Source organism: Cuculus canorus, chromosome 24 (genome assembly GCF_017976375.1).
Source record: "Cuculus canorus isolate bCucCan1 chromosome 24, bCucCan1.pri, whole genome shotgun sequence".
NCBI classification, from domain to species: domain Eukaryota; kingdom Metazoa; phylum Chordata; class Aves; order Cuculiformes; family Cuculidae; genus Cuculus; species Cuculus canorus.
Window position 1 is genome coordinate 2,738,378 of NC_071424.1, and position 21,515 is coordinate 2,759,892.

Consider the following 21,515-nt stretch of genomic DNA (forward strand, 5'->3'; position numbering starts at 1 on the left):
GCTGGGCAGAGAGGAGAGGGCTCTGGCAGTGCGAAAGGCACTTTAGTGGATGATGAGGTTTGCAATCCCAGTAAATAATCAGGTATATTGGGCAGAGGCAGCAGTGAGAGGTCACCCACTGCAGCCTCCCGCCAGGGACCACAGCGGGAAGAGGGATATCCCAGGTAAGGCTGGCCTTCACCGGCTGCCGGATAACAGCTCTAGGGTGATGAAGGAAGGAGAGCTCAGCCACCAGCTCGCCCTGTCCGGCAGCCGCAGGCAGCAGAGGTGGGACACCACGCACCCACTCCAACCCAACACACAGGGTGCGGCTGGTGCTCGGACACCGTCTGTCCCAGCGAGATGGGACGATGGACCTCGCTGAGGACATCACCACTGGAGGTTGTGAGTGTCCCAAGGATAGCGACCATGTCCCCCAGAACACAGGACCTCTGTGACAGTGACGGGGGTCTGCACCGTCCCCCGCAGCCAGCACTGGGACACGGATCCCCTCCAGCCATCCCCGGGGCACAGCGCAGACCCCCGTCCATGTGCAGAGTCCCGCGGAGCCGTTTCCCACCCTGCAGTGACCCCTGGCGGGGGCGAGCGAGGGACGAGCCCCGAGAATCCCCAGCCCTGAGGATCCCTGACTCGGAGCATCCCTGGCCCTCAGCATCCCGACCATCCCCGCCCTCGAGCATCTGAGTCCCAAGCATCCCCAGCACGGGCTCCGGTCATCCCCGATGCTGAATATCCCCTGCTCTGAGCATCCCTGGCCCTCAACATCCCCAGCCCCGAGCATCCGGAACCCCGAGGATCCTCAGCACTGAGCACCCCCAACCCTGAGCATCTGAGTCCTGAGAATCCCCAACCCCAAGCATCCCCCATGCTGAATATCTGCTCCGACCATCCCTGGCCCTCAACTTCCCAACCCTGATTATCCCTGACGCCGAGCATCCCTGGCCCTCAACATCCTCACACTGAACATCCCCGACCCCGATCATCTGGAGCCCTGATCACCCTCAGCGCCAAGCATCCCCTGCTCCAAGCATCCTCAACCCTGAGCATCCGAGTCCTGAGAGTCCCCAACCCCGAGCATCCCCAATGCTGAACATCCCCTGCTCCGAGCATCCCTGGCCCTCAATATCCCAACCCTGAGCATTCGGAGCCCGAATCATCCTCAATGCCGAGCATCTCTTGCCCTGAGCATCTGAGTCCCAAGCATCCCTGACCCTAAGCATCCCAATCCCGAGTATCCGAGTCCTGAAAATCCCCAACAGCGAGTATCCCAGGCACCAAGCCCCGAGCATCCCCGACCCTCAATATCCCAACCCCGAGCATCCCCGACGCCGAACATCCCCTGCTCCGAGCATCCCTGGTCCTCAACATCCCGACCCTGAGCATCCCGAGCATCCCCGGCCCCTCGCAGCCCGTTCCGCGGGCGGGACCCGACGGGGCTGCCTCGACCGGTGTCCCCGCGGGTGCCAGAGCGGGGCAGGGGGCGGAGGGGCTGTCCCCGTGCCCCGGGGAGGCGGGGGTCGGTGCGGCCGGAGCGGCGGCTCCGCGCCTCTGACTCTGCCCAATGAGAGCCCGCAGCACGGCGGCCGCTGTCAGTATTTGGCCACGGCCCCCGCGCTCCCATCCCCACTTCGCCCTCCGCGCTACGAAGCTCTACGGCCCGGCACGATCGTCCCTTTCCTCGCTGCTCGGGGGGCGCCGGCCCCGCTGAGCGCTCCGGGACCCCTTCGAGGAGCCCCCAGACCCAGCCTAGGACTTTCTTGAGGACCATCCCGGCCCGGGACCCCTTTGGGACACCCCCTCCCTGAGCCAGGACCCTCTCGGGGACCCCCTCGGAGCCCCTCCCCGCCTCCCATCCTAGGGTTCCCTCGGGGAGGAGGCTCGGGACCCCTTCGAGGACACCCCGGGACCCCTTCCCTGCCTCGGGACCCTCTTTGGAAACCCCCAACAGGCTCGGGACCCCCTCCAGGGCATCTTTCCCCGGTTCGGGACCCCCTTTGGAGACCCCCCCTCGATTGAGGACCCCCCTTTTGGAGATCTCTCCCCGACAAGGGACCCTCTTTGGAGATTTCTCCCCGGCTCGGACCCCCTTCAGAGACCCCCCCTCGGCCAAGAGAACCCCTCCAGGACACTCGGGACCCCCTCCCTTGTCTGGGATCCCCTTGGCAGCCCCCCAGGATGCGCTCAGCCGCGGGGTGCCGGGCGGGGGTCGCTCAGCGCGGAGCCGGCAGCGGCACAGCGGCTCCGTGACGGGCAGGAATATCCCCCCCCTCCGCCTCTACTCCGATCATCCCGGTCCTTTCTCCGCCTGGATCCCGCCGCGGGGAGCTATGCTCAGCCCAAACCGCTTGGAAGCGTCTCCTGGGATCGCCGTGGTTCCCGGGAGCGCGGAGTGCGGAGCCTTCCTCCCCCGGGTGGGAGCAGCCCCGCGGCTCTGCCTGCCCCTCGTCCTCCTCCTCCTCGCCCTGACGCCCCGCGCCGACTGCTCCTGGTGGTGAGTCCGCCCGGGATGGGATGGGATGGGATGGGATACCCGGGATGGATGGGGATGTCCAGGATGGGGACCACGCGCAGCGCCCGATGCGTGCGTGGAGGGTCCCGGTGCTGATCCTGATCCCACTCCTAGCCCTGACTCGGAGGTCCCCCTCCCTGGGATCCACCTGCACAGCTCCAGGGAGAGCAGGTGTGTGTGTGGGGAGGGGGGGAACCATCCACACTCCCAAACCTTCCCCAAGGTGCAGCACCCAAAAGTGCCGTCACCACCCGTTCACCCCCAGTTCCAAGGAACTGAGCTCCACACGCCGTGATTCACCCCTCCATCCCTCTCCAGGCAGTGGCCAGGAGCAGGATTAGCCCCTCAGTAGGGTTTGGAGCTCCCCTGATCCACACTTTGCCATCCAGAGATCACACTGGAGGCTCCCAGATCCCTACAGGCTGCACTTGTGTTCCAGCTCCTCGCAAGCTGGCAAGTTGCTGCTCTCCCTCGTTCGGATACGATCTGCAACAGATCAAAACGATGCTGTCGAAAATACCAGCCTTCCTGAAATTAATCTCCTCCTTATCCCAAGTCTCGTAACAATGAAAATTCACATATGCAGAATAAGAGCAATTAGGAAAACAAGAAGGGTGAAGTTTTCCAGGTGACCCCGGGCTGCTGCGGCAGTTCGGTAATGCTGGAGGAAAAACTGTTTGCTGCAGGGAAGTTCTCAGTGTCCTCCACCCTCTAATCAAGTGGAAAACACTGTTTTCCACGCCAATCTCATCATCATTAGCACATTGCGGTGGATGAAGCAGAACTTAATCAAATTCAACCCATCTGCCATCAAAAGAGAACGGTGGTTTCTGGAATCCCTTAACTCCCACGGAGCACATTGCGAGGGCTCGGGAGCACTTCACAGTCGTGCCGATAACACAGGTATTCCTAGTGTTTAAGTGCACTGCATGTGGCAGTCGTAGCCACGCTGGCATCGCTTGGAGAGCGATTCCAGGGCAAGGAAGGTGAAAGGGAAAGCTGTGGGGCAGCCCTGGGGATGCTCTGCTCAGGCAGTGGGCTGCAGCCAGGCACCAAAGGTGGATCGTGCAAGGAGAAGTCTTTTCCTAAACAGCAGCACAGGCTTTGTGGGGACACATAACGCAAAGAGCAATAGCAGAGCAATAGCCGTGCCCGGAGCAGAGCTGCTGCTACCAGGTCAACCCACTGGGAACTGAAATCACTGGGTGAGAAACTGAGTCACGATCAGCAAACATCAGGTTGGTGCTGGTACTGGGCTGCCTTCCAGCCACCAGATCTGCCCCCAAGCACCGGGGCAGGTGAGGACAGGACGGCATCGCTGCGGACAGTGGTGCGGCTGCTGTGCTAACAACTGGGGAAGGCAAGGAAAAGTCTTAGGGCAGCAGAGAAGCGGGATTAATTCACTTCATTATCGAGGAGGCAAGAGAAGGGGAGGCTCATTAGAGCTGCGGAGTGGGCGCATGGGGTGAAGGAGCTGGAAAAGCCGAGGTACAGAGCTGGGCAGCTTTGGTGTCAGATTGGGCTGCTGACTGGAAGGCAAAAATTCCTTCTTTAGGAGGAGTGAAAACCACCCGTTTTCCTTGCTGTTGTACCCCGCTTCTCCCCACAACGACCCCACCACAGTCCTCATTCCGAGCGCACATCTCTCCCCAATAAGCGGCAGAAAAAACGGTCGCATTTTAAGCCTCGGTGGCTGTGGCTTATTTGGAGGAAGCTCAATTTAGCTCCCGCAGCAGTTTGTGTTCTCGGCTCACAGAACTGCTTCCCGACTGGCAGATTCTGGTCTGAGGGAGCGAGGGGGCAGCCCTGGGGTGGCAGGAGCAGGGAGTGCTCCCGCGCAGCCCGACTGGCTCTTCACGCCCCCCTTGAACCCTCTCAGCAAGCAGAATTGGTCCCTAATTAACACGACTTAAGAAAACAAATTACAAACCAAAGACGTTAAACTCTAAAATATTCTCATTTTCAACCGTGCTTTCTCTTCTGTAGAGTAGAACATCCCTAAGAAAAGCCACCGCTGAAGCGGGCACTGCTCTGCTGGCTGTGTCAGTTGTGATAAAACAGCGTGTTTAGATGAAATTGGGTTTTACTGAAAGCGGTTTCCACCAGCTGTGGTTTGGGAAAAAGTTATTCAGTGATTTACATAGGTTTCCAAGCACATCTTTAGCACTACTGATATTACAGTAAATGCACTGGGTGGTGCATCATCGCTCCTTATTTTTGTTAGCGTTGCCAAATTCTTGCAAGGATTCACACACAATAAACTTGTGGAAATAGAGGAAATGCTTCTCATTTTCAGAGTCGGCTTTTAAAGTAGATTAATAGAAAAAGCTGGGTCAGTTCTGATCGCGGTACATGGAAAGGAAATATCAACCAAATGTTTCTTCTAAACAACTGCAAATTATTAATTTTTCGGTGACGTCAGGCGTGGCCTGTGCCTCCTCCCAAAAACGCCAGGAATCGGTGAACTTTGGTGCTTGGAAAAGTGTCCGTGGGTGCATGTGTGGGGGTCTCTGTGCTCGGAGCACGTAGCGGCGAGAGCAGCGTTTGCGCGGGCAGAGGGGATGGACTCACGCCGGTGGGTGCTGGCGCGGTTGCACCCCGGGCTCCAAAGCCACTGTGGCCATCGGGGCCACCAAGGCTGTGGGGAGCAGCACCCATGCAGCAACGCTCCCAAACTATAAAGTGTTCCTTAGCAACAAAATACCAATGGAAAACCAGATGGAAATCAAGAAGCAACGCAACGGGAAAATCCCTAAATCCCATTTACACCCCTGGGGTTGGGAGGACAGCGGGGTCCGAGGGACAGCGGCTCTGCTGCCCACAGCGAGAGGTCACGGGGCCCCAAGAGCGGCCTCTGAAATTCCATCCGAAAGATTTGGAAGATGAGACAAATGTTGCCGATAAACACAAACTGTGCAATAAACAAACTTGGTGTAAATAACTAAGTAGAGTTTACTGGCGATCAAGAGCCCCGACGGCTGCTCTGGTGTGGAAAATCCACCTCAAAGCGAAGGTTTGGTTGAAGAAGAATGTACACAACGCCGGGTGCACACCCCACCCTCGAACATCGCCCGCGTGAGCCCCCTGCCCACCGAACCGGCATTAGCCAACTTGTTTATTGCTAACCACAGCCCTTGGAAACTACAAATATTTAATTTCATCTGGCATCGGAACAGATGGGAGGCATCAGGCTCCCAAAGAGATAAAACAAACCCGTGGAAGGAAGCCGAACGCGGGCCTGGGCGCTCGTCGGGGAGCACGCAGGAGTCTGGCAGCCACGTGGGGCTCCTCCAGGCATCAGCAGGCGATGAGGGCCCCTGGAAAGCTCTCATCTCGGACACAATGCTGGATGGGCACTCCTACGGATGCTCTGGGCGGCCACCACGCTCCAGCTGCCTGGGCAAGGAGAACATACCAAGGGCAAACTGGGAAGAAGGAGTGTTCGGTGCCTCCTCCATGCTAAAGCAACCCCAGGATCTGGTATCAAGGTCTTCCTTTTCAAGGACGCTCCCATTGCAGGTGGAGAAGGGGACATTCCCACCGCATCGGGTGGGAAGGAGCAGTGCTCCCGCAGCCATTCCTCTCTGGGGTTTGCCACGCACTTCCATCGTGACACTTAGTGAGTGGATGAGGATGTAGGAAAGGGGCTCGTTTCACCAGGCATCACACTGAGGTGTGTGGGAGAGGAAATAGCATCACTAGGAATGTTTGAAATTAAGCCAAAGGAAAGACAGCTGCCTGGAGGAGCTCCGCACGCCGCCGGTGTAACTCCTGTCCGTGTAACCCTTTGGGGCTCTCGGGGGTGTCGCCGCCTCCCTCCGTGCCAGTCGCAGCAGGGCAACCCCAGAGGGCTTCGCTAGCAGAGGGTCATCAGCTTGCACATCTCCGAGGGCCGCGTGTCCGAAGCTCCCGATGCCGCCCGGCACCGCAGATGAACCCTTTCCTCATGGTCCACCTCCTCCTGGCCCCAGCGCATCTCGCAGGGGAGGCGATGTGCAGCGCTCGGGGCTCCGCGGGGGTTCGCCCCGGCTGCGTACTTCTTGTTGCCGAGCGCTTTGCAAGGCAATAAAAGCCAGAGGTCAGCGACCAGGAAGTCTTTATCCTCAGGTGCTCCGCAGCTCCGGCTGTCCGGGCAGCCGCGCTTTGAAAAATCCGTTTTAAAGGAACGTCAAAGTGATGGAGAGCGAACCCCGCGCCTTTGCGGCAGCCCTGGTGTGCTGGGGCGTATCGAGCAGATGGGTTCTCTCAGTTGCTCTGCGCCGTTATAATCATCCTAATTGTGTTTCTTAGTTCATTTTTCATTAGGGTCACTTTCACCTATAGGAAATCTTTCTTGCAAAGAAGCGCAGATGAAAAAAAATCCTTCTGTTCTTCCGAACTCATTAGCTTTTATATGGCCGATAGGGATTTCAGCAGCGCCTGCAGCCCCCCGTGAGGGCTGGGCTGGGTCCTGCAGGACCCTCTGCTCCAAGCAGCTCGCACACGGAACACAAAGTATGTCACGGACAAGAGAAGAGTTACCCATCCTACGGCACTGCACAGACTGTCTGGCAACCCCCTTAGCAAAGGGCTTGGACGCTTGGGAGGAGAAAAAAAAATCATCCTTTAAGCATATCTTTGACGAGTATTTTGTATCATATCTATACATCGCCAACACCTACGGGGAACATCTTCCACCCAGCGCTGTGTGGCAGCCTCTGTGCCACTGAAGAGGCATCACAGCCCTTTTCTCTCTGTGCTTTTGCAGCCCCCAGCTCCAGCCTCCCCTGGCTCTGCAGCAGCCTGTGCACTCAGGGGCTTTGTTCCCCACCCCATGTATGTCCTGCACACCCCAGATTCCGCCTTTTTTACCCCAGCAAGGAACAGCCCTGGATTTCCAAGTCACACTTGAAACAAGATGCCAACAGCAAACCCTCCCGTGCCAGCCTAGGGAGCACGTCTAGGTCCAGCTCCCCAGCACTGCAGTATTCCCGGACATTTCAGTGCTTCCCATAGAAACCACATCCCACCGACTGCACGAAAACTGCAGGGAGGGGACCCCGACACGGAACCGAAGGCGAGGAGCTGGGGAAAGGGTGGCATATGGGAGAAACTAAAAGATCACAGTGCAGCAAATGAAATATCTGTGCCTTGAATGGCACCGGTAGTGGCTCAGCTTTATGAAATCAGAAATTATTCAAGTGAGACTAACACTCTCAACATGCAGAGTAGGGGCTCTAAGTGAGGAAATTAGGACTATTAATCATTCCAAGGCGTTAACAATTCCAGCAGGCCAGGATGGCCCCGTTCCCGGTGGAGCTTAATAAAATACTCGGGGTTTACAATAATATAATAATAAAATAATATCTCAAATGTCTGTAGCACCTTGCAACCCAAAGTGCCTCGCAGCTGGCTATAAATTGTCTGCCCAGAGCCAGGGAGAGCGGAGGAAGGAAAGTGCAGCATCCTTGGGAAGTATGCAAAGAACTTGGAGAGGTGAAATGCTGCCAGGCACGCTGGAATTTGCCCTTTATCAGGCAAGGAGGCAGGGATGTTGGAGTTGATCCTATCTGAACGAGGTGTCTCCAATAGCTGCCTAGGGCTTTCCAGCCTCCCACCAACATACGGATTTCATGTTGACTCTGTGGGATGGGAAGAGAACAGAAGCCAAGATAGTTTGGCTCCCCAGTTGATCTTTCAAAGTGGTTACGATAGCAAGAGCGGGGTGGATCAGTTTTCCCAGGGGAAGGACTCCAACAGCCTCTGATACCACCAAGAAGCCAGACCACGCTCTCATCTCATGCTTTGCATGTCACCGCACAGCGCGAGGCTGCCCGCGGCTCCTCACTGCCAGCAAAAAAAGAGAGAGTGTGTTCAGAGCCCCTGGGAACAGCTGCCGAGGCCAAGCATCCAGGGATTTAGGCTGCCCAAGCTGTCTTAGAGCACCCCGCGCCCAATGGCTCAAAGTTCTCAAGCTGAAGACCTGTTGAATGGGATGTCAGAGCCTGCGCCGAGACCCAGCTTGGTCATAGCAGCATCTCTTGATGGTTTGGAAGCCATCAAGCAAGCAGGGTTTGGCTGTCTCTGGCCAAAGCACCTCCCGCCCCCTGCAGCGGCCGCATCCTCTCTCGCGTTTGTGTTCCTGCCCTGCTGCCCACCAAGGAGTTACAAACTGCACCAGGTCTTTGGGATCCTTGGGAAGACAGAAGCCATAGCAAGGAGACCTCTTAACCTGCCATGAACTCTCTGCATCAACATGTGGCGACGCGGTTTCCCCCGTGCGTGGCAGCCCTGCCGGCAGAGCAGCCAAGGGCACCCGGAGCTGCTCCAGCAGAGCTTTCCCACCCCTTCGCTCTGGCTCCCTGCACCACCAGAGCTGCTTGCATGAACAGGCACCCTTCTCCGAGCACGTGGCTCACCTCGATACTTCAGTTAAGCTCATTTTGCATCAATCTAAGATCGCGCCTGTAATGGCATTGGCGCAAGCCTGATTTCCCCGTGTTGGGAACACCCAGCGTTCCCGCAGCTGGTTTGGTTGTAAAGCAGAGCACAAAGCATTAACATTTGAGATTTGCCTGAGAGCAGCAATTCCAAACATTTCCCTTTTGAACTAAAGCAATGCTCATAAAGTCAATTCCATAGAAAGTGGTTTAAAACGAAACATCAAATCCAGCAGTGCCTGGTGTAACGTTCATTAGAAACCGAATTAGTGCACAAAGATACTCTTGAACGATGCTTTGGCATTATGGAACAGCAATAAAGAGAAGCAAATACTGGTTCCACTTAATTTTCCCCGTTCCCATGGAATGCCTTCCTTTCTTCAAAACCTCATATTCCAAGGGACATTTTCCACCCACTATCTGCTGATGACACCAGGACACAACCCTAAGTTCCTCCTGGTCCTGGATTTCCCCCAGCAGCCATTCTGGTCAGCAATAGAGGAGAGCAGCGCTGCTGTTTGGGGGAGCCACAACCAGAGCACCCCACACCGCACACTGGGGCAAAGACTGACACCACACAACAAGGCAAGCCCTGAGCCGGCACCAGGAGGACAAGCAGAGCTTTCCATGTCCACCACAACAACCACAGCCCCACAACAGCTGGTGTTTCCTTGCAATGCTTGTCCCAGCCCTATACAAAGCAAGCGGCAGCCGAGCACGCCGTGAGGATAGGAGACATCGTCTCTGCTGGGCTGACTTACCGAGTCCTGGAGAAAAGCTGTTCAGCAGGAGGATGGTGATGGTCAGAGCTGGATACACACTGGGCTTCACCACCGTTGCCTCTTCAGGATTGGAAAGCTGCTCCCTGAAAGCACCAGGTCAGCCAGGAGAGGTTTAGCAATTAAACGTAATTACTGCCATCAGTGCTGAGTTACCAAAACCACCTGGAGGTGCCCCAGGTCTGCATTGCAGGGGCTGGTTACTTATGAAGGGAAATGAATTCCCCTTTGCAGGATCTTCATAGAATCATGGAATGGGTTGGGCTGGAAGGGACCTCAAAGCCCATCCAGTCCCACCCCCTGCCATGGGCAGGGACACCTCCCACTGGCTCAGGGGCTCCAAGCCCCATCCAACCTGGCCTGGAACCCCTCCAGGGATGGGGCAGCCCCCACTGCTCTGGGCAACCTGGGCCAGGGGCTCCCCACCCTCACAGCAAAACATTTCTTCCTAAGATCTCACCTCAATCTCCCCTCTTTCAGCTGAAAACCATTCCCCCTCGTCCCATCCCTGCACTCCCTGATCAACAGTATCTTTAATATCATCTTACTTTGAAGAAATACTTCCCTATTTATCTTCAGAGTCATGGTTTCGTGGTTCCCTCTGACCACTGGTTTTGCAGAGCAGCCTCTAAGCCCCCTTGTTCTGGTGTGTAGAATCAGTTTCTAACTTTTCATCTAAGCCTCATCTACGTAACTTCATTTTCTGGAAGTCAACATCTGTTTTCAGACAGTGTTTCTCTTTAGCAGTGATAACTTGGGGCACTTGGATGCACAAAGGCCATTGCTTATCCTTATTCCTGTAGAAATCAAGCCCATCCTGGAACTGGTGGAGCCGTAAGGGAAAGGGGAGAGAAAGGGTGGCGTCTACAGGGAGGATCCAACAGCAGAGGTGACTCCAAGCTGACCAACATCCCATATACCTCATACTTGGGACAAAACTGAGGGATCCCGAGGATGGAGCCACCTTCTTTGCTGCCCGGCTAGATGGACTACTCATAAAGGAATGTCATGTGGATGCCCACATCCCACCAGCCGAGACCCTGGGGATCATCCAACCAACCAGCAAGTGGATGAGGCTGCTGACACGTTCCAGATGGATGTGGACTGGCAACATCAAGGTGAATTATTTGTAGCTCGGTGGGCCCAGGACACCCCACAAACACAGCCTGGTGCTCCTGGGAGCTGGAGGAACCCCTCGGCAGCCCCATGGCTGGTTTGCTCACCTGGGAGGCTCCTGCCGATGCCTCTGGGGCAGGCTGGCCAACGCTGCCAGAGAGGTCTCCTCTCTCTGGCAGCAGAAACTCCCATCTGCCTGTTGTTAAGGTGCTGTAGGCTCTGGCCGTGCTCTTGGTCACCCACCGTTACACCTGATGGACGGTTCTTTTCCCAAGCCTGGTGGGCTTTCCTGTTCAAGAGCTCGGCAACCAGGAACCTGCATGCTCTGTCAGTGCCAAAAGCCCAGTTTATCGATCCAGAACAAGATTCCAGCACGGTAAAGATGGAGAGAGAAAGGATACACTGGGATCTGATCCTTGGGATGAAATGCAGAGGACCTCAGGACCCATGTCCAACCACAGGGATCCCCTCCTAACCCACAGGGAGCAGAACCGCTGCGGATAGAGAAGATCTGAGAGGCTCAGACTTTCCCTGGAGGAGCCTAAACTGACGCCATGGGCCACAGGGCTCGGCAAGAGCGCCCAGAGGAGTCTGCCAGCCCTGGGGGAAGCCGGGCAGGCTCTCGTGGGAAGCGCGGGAGCAGGACACATCAAGCACAGAGGCAAGCGGTGGAAGGGGGTCAGCCCAGCCCGCACGCTGCCAAGTAAATAGATGTGTCTGCCTCTGATTTGCATGTTTATCTTAGAAGCAATTTGGGTTTCTGCTTGTTTACAAGAGTCGAAGTCAGCAGGCTCTTAGAACAAGAAAAACAAGTGGGAGCCAACATGTGAGAGTTGTCTCCTGTTCCCCCAGCACTTCGGAGCAGCCAGCGCGCCCGCGCTGCCGAGGAAGAGCTTGCTCCAGCAGCACCGGTGGATGCAGCCGGGCAAGAGGTTGACTTGAAGAGAGGAGGAAGGCTGGCAGGGAGCGAGGAGCCTTTCACCTCCATCACCTCACAAGCTCTGAAAGCACCTGCCTTTATAATGCCAAATCTCCAGTCTTTGCTGCTTCACTTGCTCCACGCAGGGAATGAGGAAGATCCAGAGCCAGGGTGGCAGCACAGCATTTCATAGAATCATGGCTCGGGTTGGGAGAGATCTCAAAGCTCATCCAGTTCCACCCCCTGCCACAGGCAGGGACACCTCCCACTGGATCAGGGGCTCCAAGCCCCATCCAACCTGGCCTGGAACCCCTCCAGGGATGGGGCAGCCCCCACTGCTCTGGGCAACCTGGGCCAGGGCCTCCCCACCCTCACAGCAAAATATTCCTTCCTAAAATCTCATCTCAATCTCCCCTTTTTCAGCTGAAAACCATTCCCCTTCACCCTGTCCCTTCAATCCCTGACCCAGAGCCCCTCCTCAGCTTTCCTGGAGCCCCTTTCTGTGCTGGAAGCCACTCTAAGGTCTCCCTGCAGCCTTCTCTTTTCCAGGCTGAACAACCCCAACTCTCTCAGCGTGTAATTCTGTAGCTCCCTGCAGCTCTCGTCCATCTCAATGGCACCTGAACTTGAGGAGTAGATGGGGAATACAGCACATTCGGGACTGCAGGCTGGTTTGCAAGAAGGCAGTGATGCAGGATCACCAGCCAAAGGCTGTCGGCAGGACGGGTACCAGCCCCTCTGCCGGAGTTGAGCTCCTCTGCCCTTAGGAGGGAGGCGATGCAGGAGCTCAGCAGGTACTGAGAGAGGAGCTCACAGGAGGCAGCAGCCCGTGGACCCTATTCACAGGGTGGGGGATCATCATCCCCTTAATTATTGACCCCCTGTCTCCCAGCTCCTCCGGGCTGTGGGATGCCCAGCTCTCACAAGCTGCTCCTGCCTCTCCAGACCACACAGCAGCCCAGGGCTGAGCAGCCTCCAGCATCACGAGTGCTTCCCTCTCATGGACATTTCCAAACTCAAGTCTTGGGATTATTTCTTTCTTTGCTGCAAAAATGCAGTTTCCCCAAGAGTCTGGCAATTCACAGAAATCTGCCACTTCTAGCACGGCTTCATTTCTTAAAAATGAAGTTCTGATAAGGCAGCAGGGGATTTCTCGGAATAGCCATTGTCTTCCCTGTGTCAGGGCTTCTAAAATGTCATAGAAGTACAATCCGAAGGGATGCTCTAACCAATCCAAAACAAATGTTTGGGTTTTTTCCCTCCCAAAGTTCTGCTTGGCAGAATTTTCCGCTCTTCCCCGCCTCGCTCCAGTTCAGAATAACTGAACCCAATGGGACCACCTCTCACCAAATGGAAGATTGCGGTCCCGCTGGGATGGCCGCAGCCTTTCCAAGGCACGTTTCCCCCCTTGTTGTGCCGTGGCACTTGCCAATCAGTCGTGGGGTGGATCGTGGTACACGATCTCCGGTGGAGGAGGCACTGCAGCAATCGCGCTGCTTGTTTGCAGCCGCAGGCAGAGGAGATGCAGGCGCTGACCCCAGCGAGGGTCCAGGACGCGGCACGGCGAGGTGCTCTCTGGGCGGTCGGTGCCCTTCACTCTGCTCTCTCCTTCCACTTTCGCTCGCTGATAATGTTTGCTCTGATCTGGGTATCTGGCAGGAGAATTAACGAGAAGTAATTAGCTCGCAGTGTGAAAAGGGGAGTGCCTGGTGTTTATCTTGTCTGGAGGGTTTCCCTTGATCCCAGTCTCCCTGGGGATGGGGTTGGTGCTTTATCTGGCAGCTCTCCTGCCGCGGAGGCAGCTCCTCTGCCAGCGCATCTCCCCAAAGCCAGCCCGCGCCGTTCCTGAGGACCAGCGTCGCAGCTCAGCACCACTGGGGCCATTAAAGGTTTTACCTTCTCCACCTTTCTCAGCATCTCTCCCCTCCAGCGAAGGAGAGCTTTGGCTTCTGCTGCAGCCTCCGTCCTCCCGGCAGCCCCATCCCAGCTCTTGACAGCGCAGGTGGGGACACGGCAGCTGTCCCCATCCTCACTGGGACAAAACAGGCTGGGCACAGCAAATTCAGAACCAGGGGTCCTGGCCACACTTCCCTACGGGAATTCTGCAGCTAGTGCAGTCAGCCAGCTGGTGGGATGCTCCTCGCCCTGCCCCGCTCACGGCAGGAAGGAACCGGCCGCTCTCGCAGCCCAGCATGAGCGAGGCGACTAAAACACTCGCAGTCGGCATTGCTCGATGAGCTCCTGTTGGTTTTTCTTTTCTGAACAGCATCCACCATCTCCCTCATCCCCCCACTGCAGGATGAAAGGCTGATGAGCCAGGCTGCAACAGTAATGCTCGTTGCCCCTTGGAGCCGGGGCTCACAAAGCCATGGGAAGCCGGGTTTATTCTCCTCCGCTCCAGCCTGAGATGACCTTGCGCTTCTGCCAGCTTTTAAACAAAATACTTTTAAAAAAGGGAACAAATCCCACTGCTTTCCATGCTCTCAGGGCTTTCCTGAGCCCGCGAGCTCACTCTGGGGCCAATAGAAGTGATAGAACATGGCCAGAGACAATGAAATACTGCCCGGGCTCATTGCTTTTATTATTATTATTAAAGGAAAGTTCTGACTTCCAGTCTGGGGGGGTTGAAAATCTTGAATCCTACCCAAACCTCATCCCTTCCAGCCAGAATCTCAGCTCTGTGCTCCATGGCAAACAGCATCCTCCGGCACAAGCAGCCGCCGCCTGGCTGGGGCTGACCGGGATGGAAAATTCCATGTTGCTGCCACTGTCCGGGCGGGTGCAAGGCTGCGAGGCAGAGCTGGGCATCCCTCCCCTGCATCTGTGCAAAGCTGCCCGTGGGGCTCAGCCAGACTCTACCAGACTGTTGTTTGTGCCCAGACCTGCTCCCAGCTCCCGCTTTGTCCTCAGCGCTGCAGGGAGAGGAATGGGATGCAGGGAGGGGACGGGGATGCAGGCAGGACAGTGTGGTTCTCCCTGTTATCTACCTTCAGGGCGTAATCATAAATGTGCAAGAGATGCAAGAGATGCACAGAGAGGAGTAGTTATCCAAGGGATAACAGTGAGAATGAGGACAGCAGCAACAAGAGGTGAAGCTTGCTCCTTTTCCTCCCTGACCTGAGCATCGTGCAGTTGCTGGTGCAGATAGAAGATGCTGCTGGGCTCCAGCTGGGCTCCATCCTGCCGTGCACAGCAGAGCCAGGCTGGGATGCAGGGAAGAGGGTGAGAGGGAGGTTTTGCACATCAGTGCGTTCCTCCTCTGCCAGTCCAGGAGCTCTCAGAGGCACTATCCCCAGCAGCACCCATAGCTGGCATCTCCTAGGGTAGACAGGCTCCACAGGGGCCCTGCTCCCTGCTGCAGCGATGCACGCACAGAGCAGAGCTTTGCCTGCCCGGGGCTGCTGCGGCTCAGGATTATTTTAACACAAAGAGCAAAGCCCAGGGGCTGTGATGGCTCAGCAGGGCGCTGGCCCTGTGTCCTGCCCGTCCCAACCATGGCAAGCAGCATGGCGAGGCGATGCTGCAGGAAGGGCACGTGGCTGCCAGAGGATGCCGGGCATTAAATAAGCTCCCTCAGCCCCAGGGTGAGGAGCCGGGGAGGCAGCGCTTTACGCCTTCCCCGCTGCAGGCAGCGTTTTAACGCAGCACCGTTCTCTCCCGCAGGTACATCGGGGCGCTGGGCGCGAGGGTGATCTGCGACAACATCCCCGGGCTGGTGAACAAGCAGCGGCAGCTGTGCCAGAGGTATCCCGACATCATGCAGTCTGTCGGGGAGGGAGCCAAGGAGTGGATCCGGGAGTGCCAGCACCAGTTTCGGCACCACCGCTGGAATTGCAGCACCCTGGACCGGGATCACACCGTCTTCGGCCGGGTCATGCTGCGAAGTAGGTTCTGCCCCATCCCTTTCCCAACGCCACGTGCCTTTGTCTCGCCGGGCTGGGATTGCTCCCCAAGGAGAGCTTTTGCCCTTCCATGTAAATTAATCAAGCAGTAATGGGAGCGCGGCGCTGCATTCGGAATAGCTGCTCCGGAGGAGAAGGAGCAGGGGGAGCACGGGGGAGCAGCGGGAAGGAGGAGACACCTCGGGAGAGCAGGCTCCTATGTAAACAGTAATGGGATACATAAATATTTGGAGAGCAGGGTTGGCCAGGACTCAGCGATTCACGTGGGAACTGGCTGTTCCCTCGCATGGCAGGGGAGGCAAAGGCAGAGCTGAGGTTCTGCTCCTCACTTTGGGCTCTGAGGTGCAGGAGGACCACTGCCTGAGGGCACAAACCCTACCCGGGATGGACCATCCCACTCCAGGTGAGGGAAGGATGGGACACGAGCAGGGAGGTTGCCAAGGAATAACAAGGAAAGGTGCGATGGGGACAGGGATGGTTCCAAAGCAGGAGCAGCACCGTGGGCTCCAGTTGCCCCACGGAGGGTTCTGGCAGCGAGCGGACTCCGGGAGCCGCGGGAGCCCTGGCGCTGCAGGACAGATGCTGCTGAGCCCCTGATGTGCTGGGGCACATCCAGCCACAAGGCCTCCAAATCAAAGGCGGCTGGGAAGAGCCTTTCCACTCCCCAGAAGCAGCTCATATGGAGGACATGTGGGCGCCCGGGGAGGGAGCTGGGGGCTGGATCCTGGCTGGAGGAGGATGGGGAAGCTGCCCCATGGGGTGGATGAGCAGCAGAGCCTGCGAGGCAGACCCTGGAGAGGGAAAGGGGCTGTGAGAGCCACAATGCAGCCGTCACCCCGCTGTGCTGCAGCCTGCCCGGTTTGAGCCTCTCCATGCCTGTGACAGCACCTTCGCTCCTGCCTGCAGCCTCTCCTGGCAAAAGATGGGGAATGATGAAAGCTCCTTTGCCACAGCCCCATCCTGCGAGGCCCAAAGACAGCTCTACTGCCTTTGAAGTTTCTTTCAAAGGCTCTCAAAATGAAGACGAACATGGTTTTGATTTGCAGCTTCTTTTACAGCGTTATAAAAGCAGCTGCGAACTTGAACCAGAGACACAGAATAGCAGGCGGCAAGCTGTGCCGCACAGGGAAAGCCGAGCCCAGCCAGAGCTGCCACCGGCTCCCACGATTGGCATCGCCCCACGGGGAGGCAGCTCTGGCGGAGGCGTCCTGCAGTCTCAGCACCCATGGGCACCCTAACGGCTCCTGGGTCAGCGAGGGGTGCGGGCGCCCAGCACCCTGAGCTGCTGAGCCCCAAGGCTCAACATAAAATCATGGAATGAGTTAGGTTGGAAGGGACCTCAAAGTCCATCCAGTTCCATCCCCTGCCATGGGCAGGGACACCTCCCACTGGATCAGGGGCTCCGAGCCCCATCCAACCTGGCCTGGAACCCCTCCAGGGATGGGGCAGCCACCACTGCTCTGGGCAGCCTGGGCCAGGGCCTCTCCACCCTCACAGTAACAGATGTCTTCCTAATCCCCTTTACTCCAAAAGGCACCAGGGAAGACAAGTCTGGACTTGGTGGCCAGCAGAGATGTCAGGACTTGACTCACCTGTGTGCAGGATGGTCTTGCTCCACGCTTGCCGCACGGTGCCCTACTCCTTGCCGGGCGCCTGGCACACTCACTGTCCATCCCCGTTTCTCCTGGCAGGCAGCAGGGAGGCTGCGTTCGTCTATGCCATCTCCTCGGCCGGCGTGGTCTACGCCATCACGCGGGCCTGCAGCCAAGGGGACCTGAAGGCGTGCAGCTGTGACCCCCTCAAGAGGGGCCGCTCCAAGGATGAGCGCGGGGAGTTCGACTGGGGCGGCTGCAGCGACAACATCAACTACGGGATCCGCTTTGCCAAAGCCTTCGTGGATGCCAAGGAGAAGAAAGTGAAGGATGCCCGAGCGCTGATGAACCTGCACAACAACCGCTGCGGGAGGATGGTGAGTGCAACCCCACAGCCGCCCTGGCGGGATGTCCCACGGGGAACGGGCAGTGGGAGCAGCTCAGGAAAGGGAGTAGGACCCTGGGTGTCTGTGGAGAGCAGGTCCTGCTGCAGATGGGCAGGATGCTGCCCTGCATTCCTTCCCCCAATGTCCCCCTGCCTTCCCAGTGCCCACTTGTACCTCCACCCAGGGAACAGCCTGGTCTCACCTTCGCCTCCACATGTCTCGCTGATTCCCTGTGGCCGTGGGAATGCATCCTCCGTACGCAGCCCTCCTCTCCCACCAGGAGCCCAGCCCGGACAGATGGGGGCTGAAGCTGAGCCAGGGACGTCAGACCCAGGCGCGATGCTCAGGGTGACCCTGGTCCTCATGGCATCCCTCTTCCCACAGGCTGTGAAGCGGTTCCTGAAGCTGGAATGCAAATGCCACGGTGTCAGCGGCTCCTGCACGCTAAGGACTTGCTGGCTGGCGATGTCAGATTTCCGGAAGACGGGGGATTACCTGCGGAAGAAATACAACGGAGCCATCCAGGTGACCATGAACCAGGATGGCACTGGCTTCACGGTAGCCAACAAGAACTTCAGGAAGCCCACGAAAACAGATCTAGTGTATTTTGAGAACTCACCTGATTACTGCGTGATGGACAAGTCCGCAGGTAAAAACCCAGGCTCCAGGCATCACCCAAAAGCACTGATTCCTCCCCTCCTGAGGCTGCTTTGGGACATCAGCCCCTCCGACCAAACCCCGGTCCCTGGAGGGGGTTTGCACTGTCACCCGAGCCCCTCAGCAGGTGTTGGGAGCCCCAGAGCACCTCACGTCTGTGCAGACAAGCCTGGGTCTCCCCAGAATCCCCAGGTTTCACACCAAAGATCCAAACCCATCAGGACTCCTGTAACGAATGTAGCGCAGCGTTGCCTCAGAGCCTTTCTCCCGCAGAGAGGAACTCTCTGAACCAGGCAATAAAGAGCCTGTTCCGCACGGCAGGCTGCCGGTCTCTCCTCTGAGCACAACCCCAGGCTGGGAGGAGAGCAGGGAAGCGCGGTCAGGGCTGCTCGGCTCCCGCAGGGATCAATAGTTTCCTAGGCTGGAGCATCCCTGCAGCAGGGAGGTCGCAGCGGCTTGGGGGGCTCAGTGGGGAAGGTGGTACACTCGTTTTAGGAGCCCTTAGTCCAAGCAGAGGACTTTCCTGGCTCTGTCAGAACAGAACCCATCTCACCCTACTCTCGCACCTCGGGCAGCAGTGGATGCAGGGAAGGAACCACCCTGACCACCTCTCTCTTCCTTCTCCAGGCTCCCTGGGCACAGCCGGCCGCGTGTGCAGCAAGATGTCCCGTGGGACGGATGGCTGTGAGGTGATGTGCTGCGGGCGAGGCTACGACACCACCCGCGTCACCCGTGTCACCAAGTGCGAATGCAAGTTCCACTGGTGCTGCGCTGTGCGCTGCAAGGAGTGTGAGGACACTGTGGACGTACACACGTGTAAAGCACCAAAACGGGCCGAGTGGCTGGACCAGACCTGAGGAGACGGGAGCACCAAGGAGAAAACCCACTGCCACCCTCACCTTGCCATTTGTTCGGACCCCGAGGGCCGTGGCGCTCCGGGAGCTGCAGTTCGGCTGCATGGCTGTTATTTAATTGATTTTGCAAAGCACTAAAGGCAGGACTGCACCTCCCAGGAGGGGCTGCGGACCCTCTGTTTGCTCAGCAGAACTCATCCCCCGCCTACGAGGAGTCTGCAAGCCTTGCTTAAACTGTGGAAGCGATGCTGCCCAGCCTTCTCCCAGCAAAGGGACGGAGCAAGGATTCGTGCTGGCAGGGGCGAGCGTCAGGATGCAACGGCCAAGGGACGCGGCTCCTCCGCAGAGAACTGACACCACAGGCGAGTTTCACCAGCAAAAAACACTAGTTCAGAATATCCCACTCTTGCAGAAAGCATCTTGGCTTTTCCTCTTTTTGCAAGGCCAGAGGAAGGGTGTCACGAATCCATCGGTTCCGTGATCCCTGCCTTTCCCTGGAGCAGCCCCAGCACAGCCCCTGGCCATGCTGCTGATCCTGCAGAGCCAGAGCAGCCTTTGCTTCTCCCAGCAAAGGTGACACGTGGAACTGGAACTTGGAACTGAAAGCTGAGTGACTGCACAAGGGTAAGGGCCGGCCATGGGAGCTGGAGGACGTGGAGCGGTAGAGAAAGCAAACAGAGTCTGTGAATTCACTGGTAGGTTCTGAAGTCAACAGATCGAGCAGTGTCTCTGTAACCCTCACTTGTATGTTGTGTATACTGCTTATTATTTTAAGTCAAAATTCATTATAAACCTGTATCAGACATTGATGTTCTTTGGTTTCTGAATTCCTACACACTCAGCCTGCCTCTCCCGCGCTCCTGAATCCCAGAACCCCTGCCCCGGCGTTACCTGCTGCTCCCCGCCAGGCAGAGCCGTGGCATCTTGCGTGCGCAGCCCTGGGGAATCCTCTGTACGCAGCAGTGCTCCGCAACATCTGACAACACAGCACAAGGTGGAGCAGGAAGGGCCAGACTGGCTTCCAAACCTTTCCTTTAAAAAAAGACCCCAACTCAAACACCCCAAACTTAAACTACCGGCTGAAATCGAAGCTGATGAGAGAAGGGGCAGCTGCAGATCTGTTAGATATCGACCCTTTGGCTCTCGAGAAAGTTTCTCAGTTCTTTCCCCCCCCCAACCTGGGCAAACAGTGTTAGAAAGATGCCTTGTTAAGGTACGGGTGTTCTACAGCACCAATCCCCACAAACAGACTCCATGAACAAGTCTGACAGCTGAGCCAGCAAACTAAATTGACCCAGGTAAGAAGAAATATTAGCTTAAATCATTGCAATTCCTGAGCTGAAGCCGATGGGGAGCTCCTGCCCTTCCCTCCTGAGGACAGGTTGTCCTGGGCTTATTGCTCCTCCCCTCCTTTTCCGTATCATCACCAAGAGATCCCAACTGGATGCCTCCAGTGCTCTGTGGAATAACCCTCAGTGAGGAGGAACAGCCGTGGACACAGTCCAATGAGCTCCAGTCTGCCCAACAAGCTCTGGACAGGAGGTGGTGAGCGTTTCTTCTGCAAAGGGCCATGTGAAACCACTCTCCCTTCTTGCTCATTAACAAGCAATTAGCAAAAGCACCATGACTGGGAGCCAGCAAGATGCTGGTTAGCAAGAGCAAGTGCCCAGTGCCTGCGTAGGAGGACATCCCATCGCGGCTGAAGGGAATCCAGCCCGGTCCTTTGCGCAGAGCAGCCCCGCTGAGGCTCCCGTGCCGCACACCCATTCTCAGACAACAGATGTTTTCCATCTCCAAGCGTTTGTGAAGGCTGTGGTCTCAGGGAACGCTGTGGCCTCGCGCAAGCCCCTCGGAAGTATCTGCCTGCAGCGCACACGGAGCCTTTGCTGCAGGATCATCATTTAATTATCCTCCAGTCAAAAGCAAGTTGGAACTCAAGGACAAGGAGCAGAATTGATTGCTTAATAAGCTTCTGAATAAATTACCTTCTCTTAAGACGCCTGACAGGACACAGAGGAGGAGGCAAAAGACATGGGAAACAAGGGATTCACACAAATTCAGGGTATTTTCTCTACTAAATCACATGTGAGTGAGCGTACCTTAGCCCAGGCGATATCTGGATGATTGTAGGGATGAGATCCGTCCAGTTTTTGATCCTGGCAATGCTGCATATACGCTGCTGAGCTACAGCCCAGCCCTACACCTGCTTGTTGCTGCCATGGGCCCTTTCTGTTCACCATCGCATTCAAAATGCTTTGCTCAGGTACCCGGGCTATGACAAAGTGCTCCACGGGGGTTCTCCCAGTACAGATCCCGCTCTCAGGAAAAGATTTCTCTCAGACTACATTTGCACAACCTGTCAAGGTCCATTTGGGAGCTTTC

General features: G+C 56.9%; 1 protein-coding gene and 1 long non-coding RNA gene across 6 annotated transcripts in view; one reads left to right on the forward strand and one right to left on the reverse strand.

The window, feature by feature from the left end:
- Positions 1-17,377, reverse strand: part of LOC128854439 (uncharacterized) — a 33,081-nt gene extending 15,704 nt beyond the window's left edge. For all 5 annotated transcript variants that reach the window (XR_008453542.1, XR_008453539.1, XR_008453538.1 and 2 more), the window contains exons 1-2: positions 17,237-17,377; positions 9,690-13,394 (exon numbers count right to left, since the gene is read on the reverse strand). This is a non-coding gene — a long non-coding RNA (uncharacterized LOC128854439). The remainder of the gene's footprint in view (positions 1-9,689; positions 13,395-17,236) is intronic.
- WNT2B (Wnt family member 2B) lies at positions 1,416-19,938 on the forward strand. Its single transcript, XM_054087864.1, has 5 exons — positions 1,416-2,491; positions 15,406-15,626; positions 17,336-17,613; positions 18,007-18,271; positions 18,907-19,938. The coding sequence occupies exons 1-5, from the start codon at positions 2,328-2,330 to the stop codon at positions 19,134-19,136; spliced, it is 1,158 nt and encodes a 385-aa protein (XP_053943839.1). The 5' UTR covers positions 1,416-2,327; the 3' UTR covers positions 19,137-19,938.
- The last annotated feature ends 1,577 nt before the right edge of the window (positions 19,939-21,515 follow it).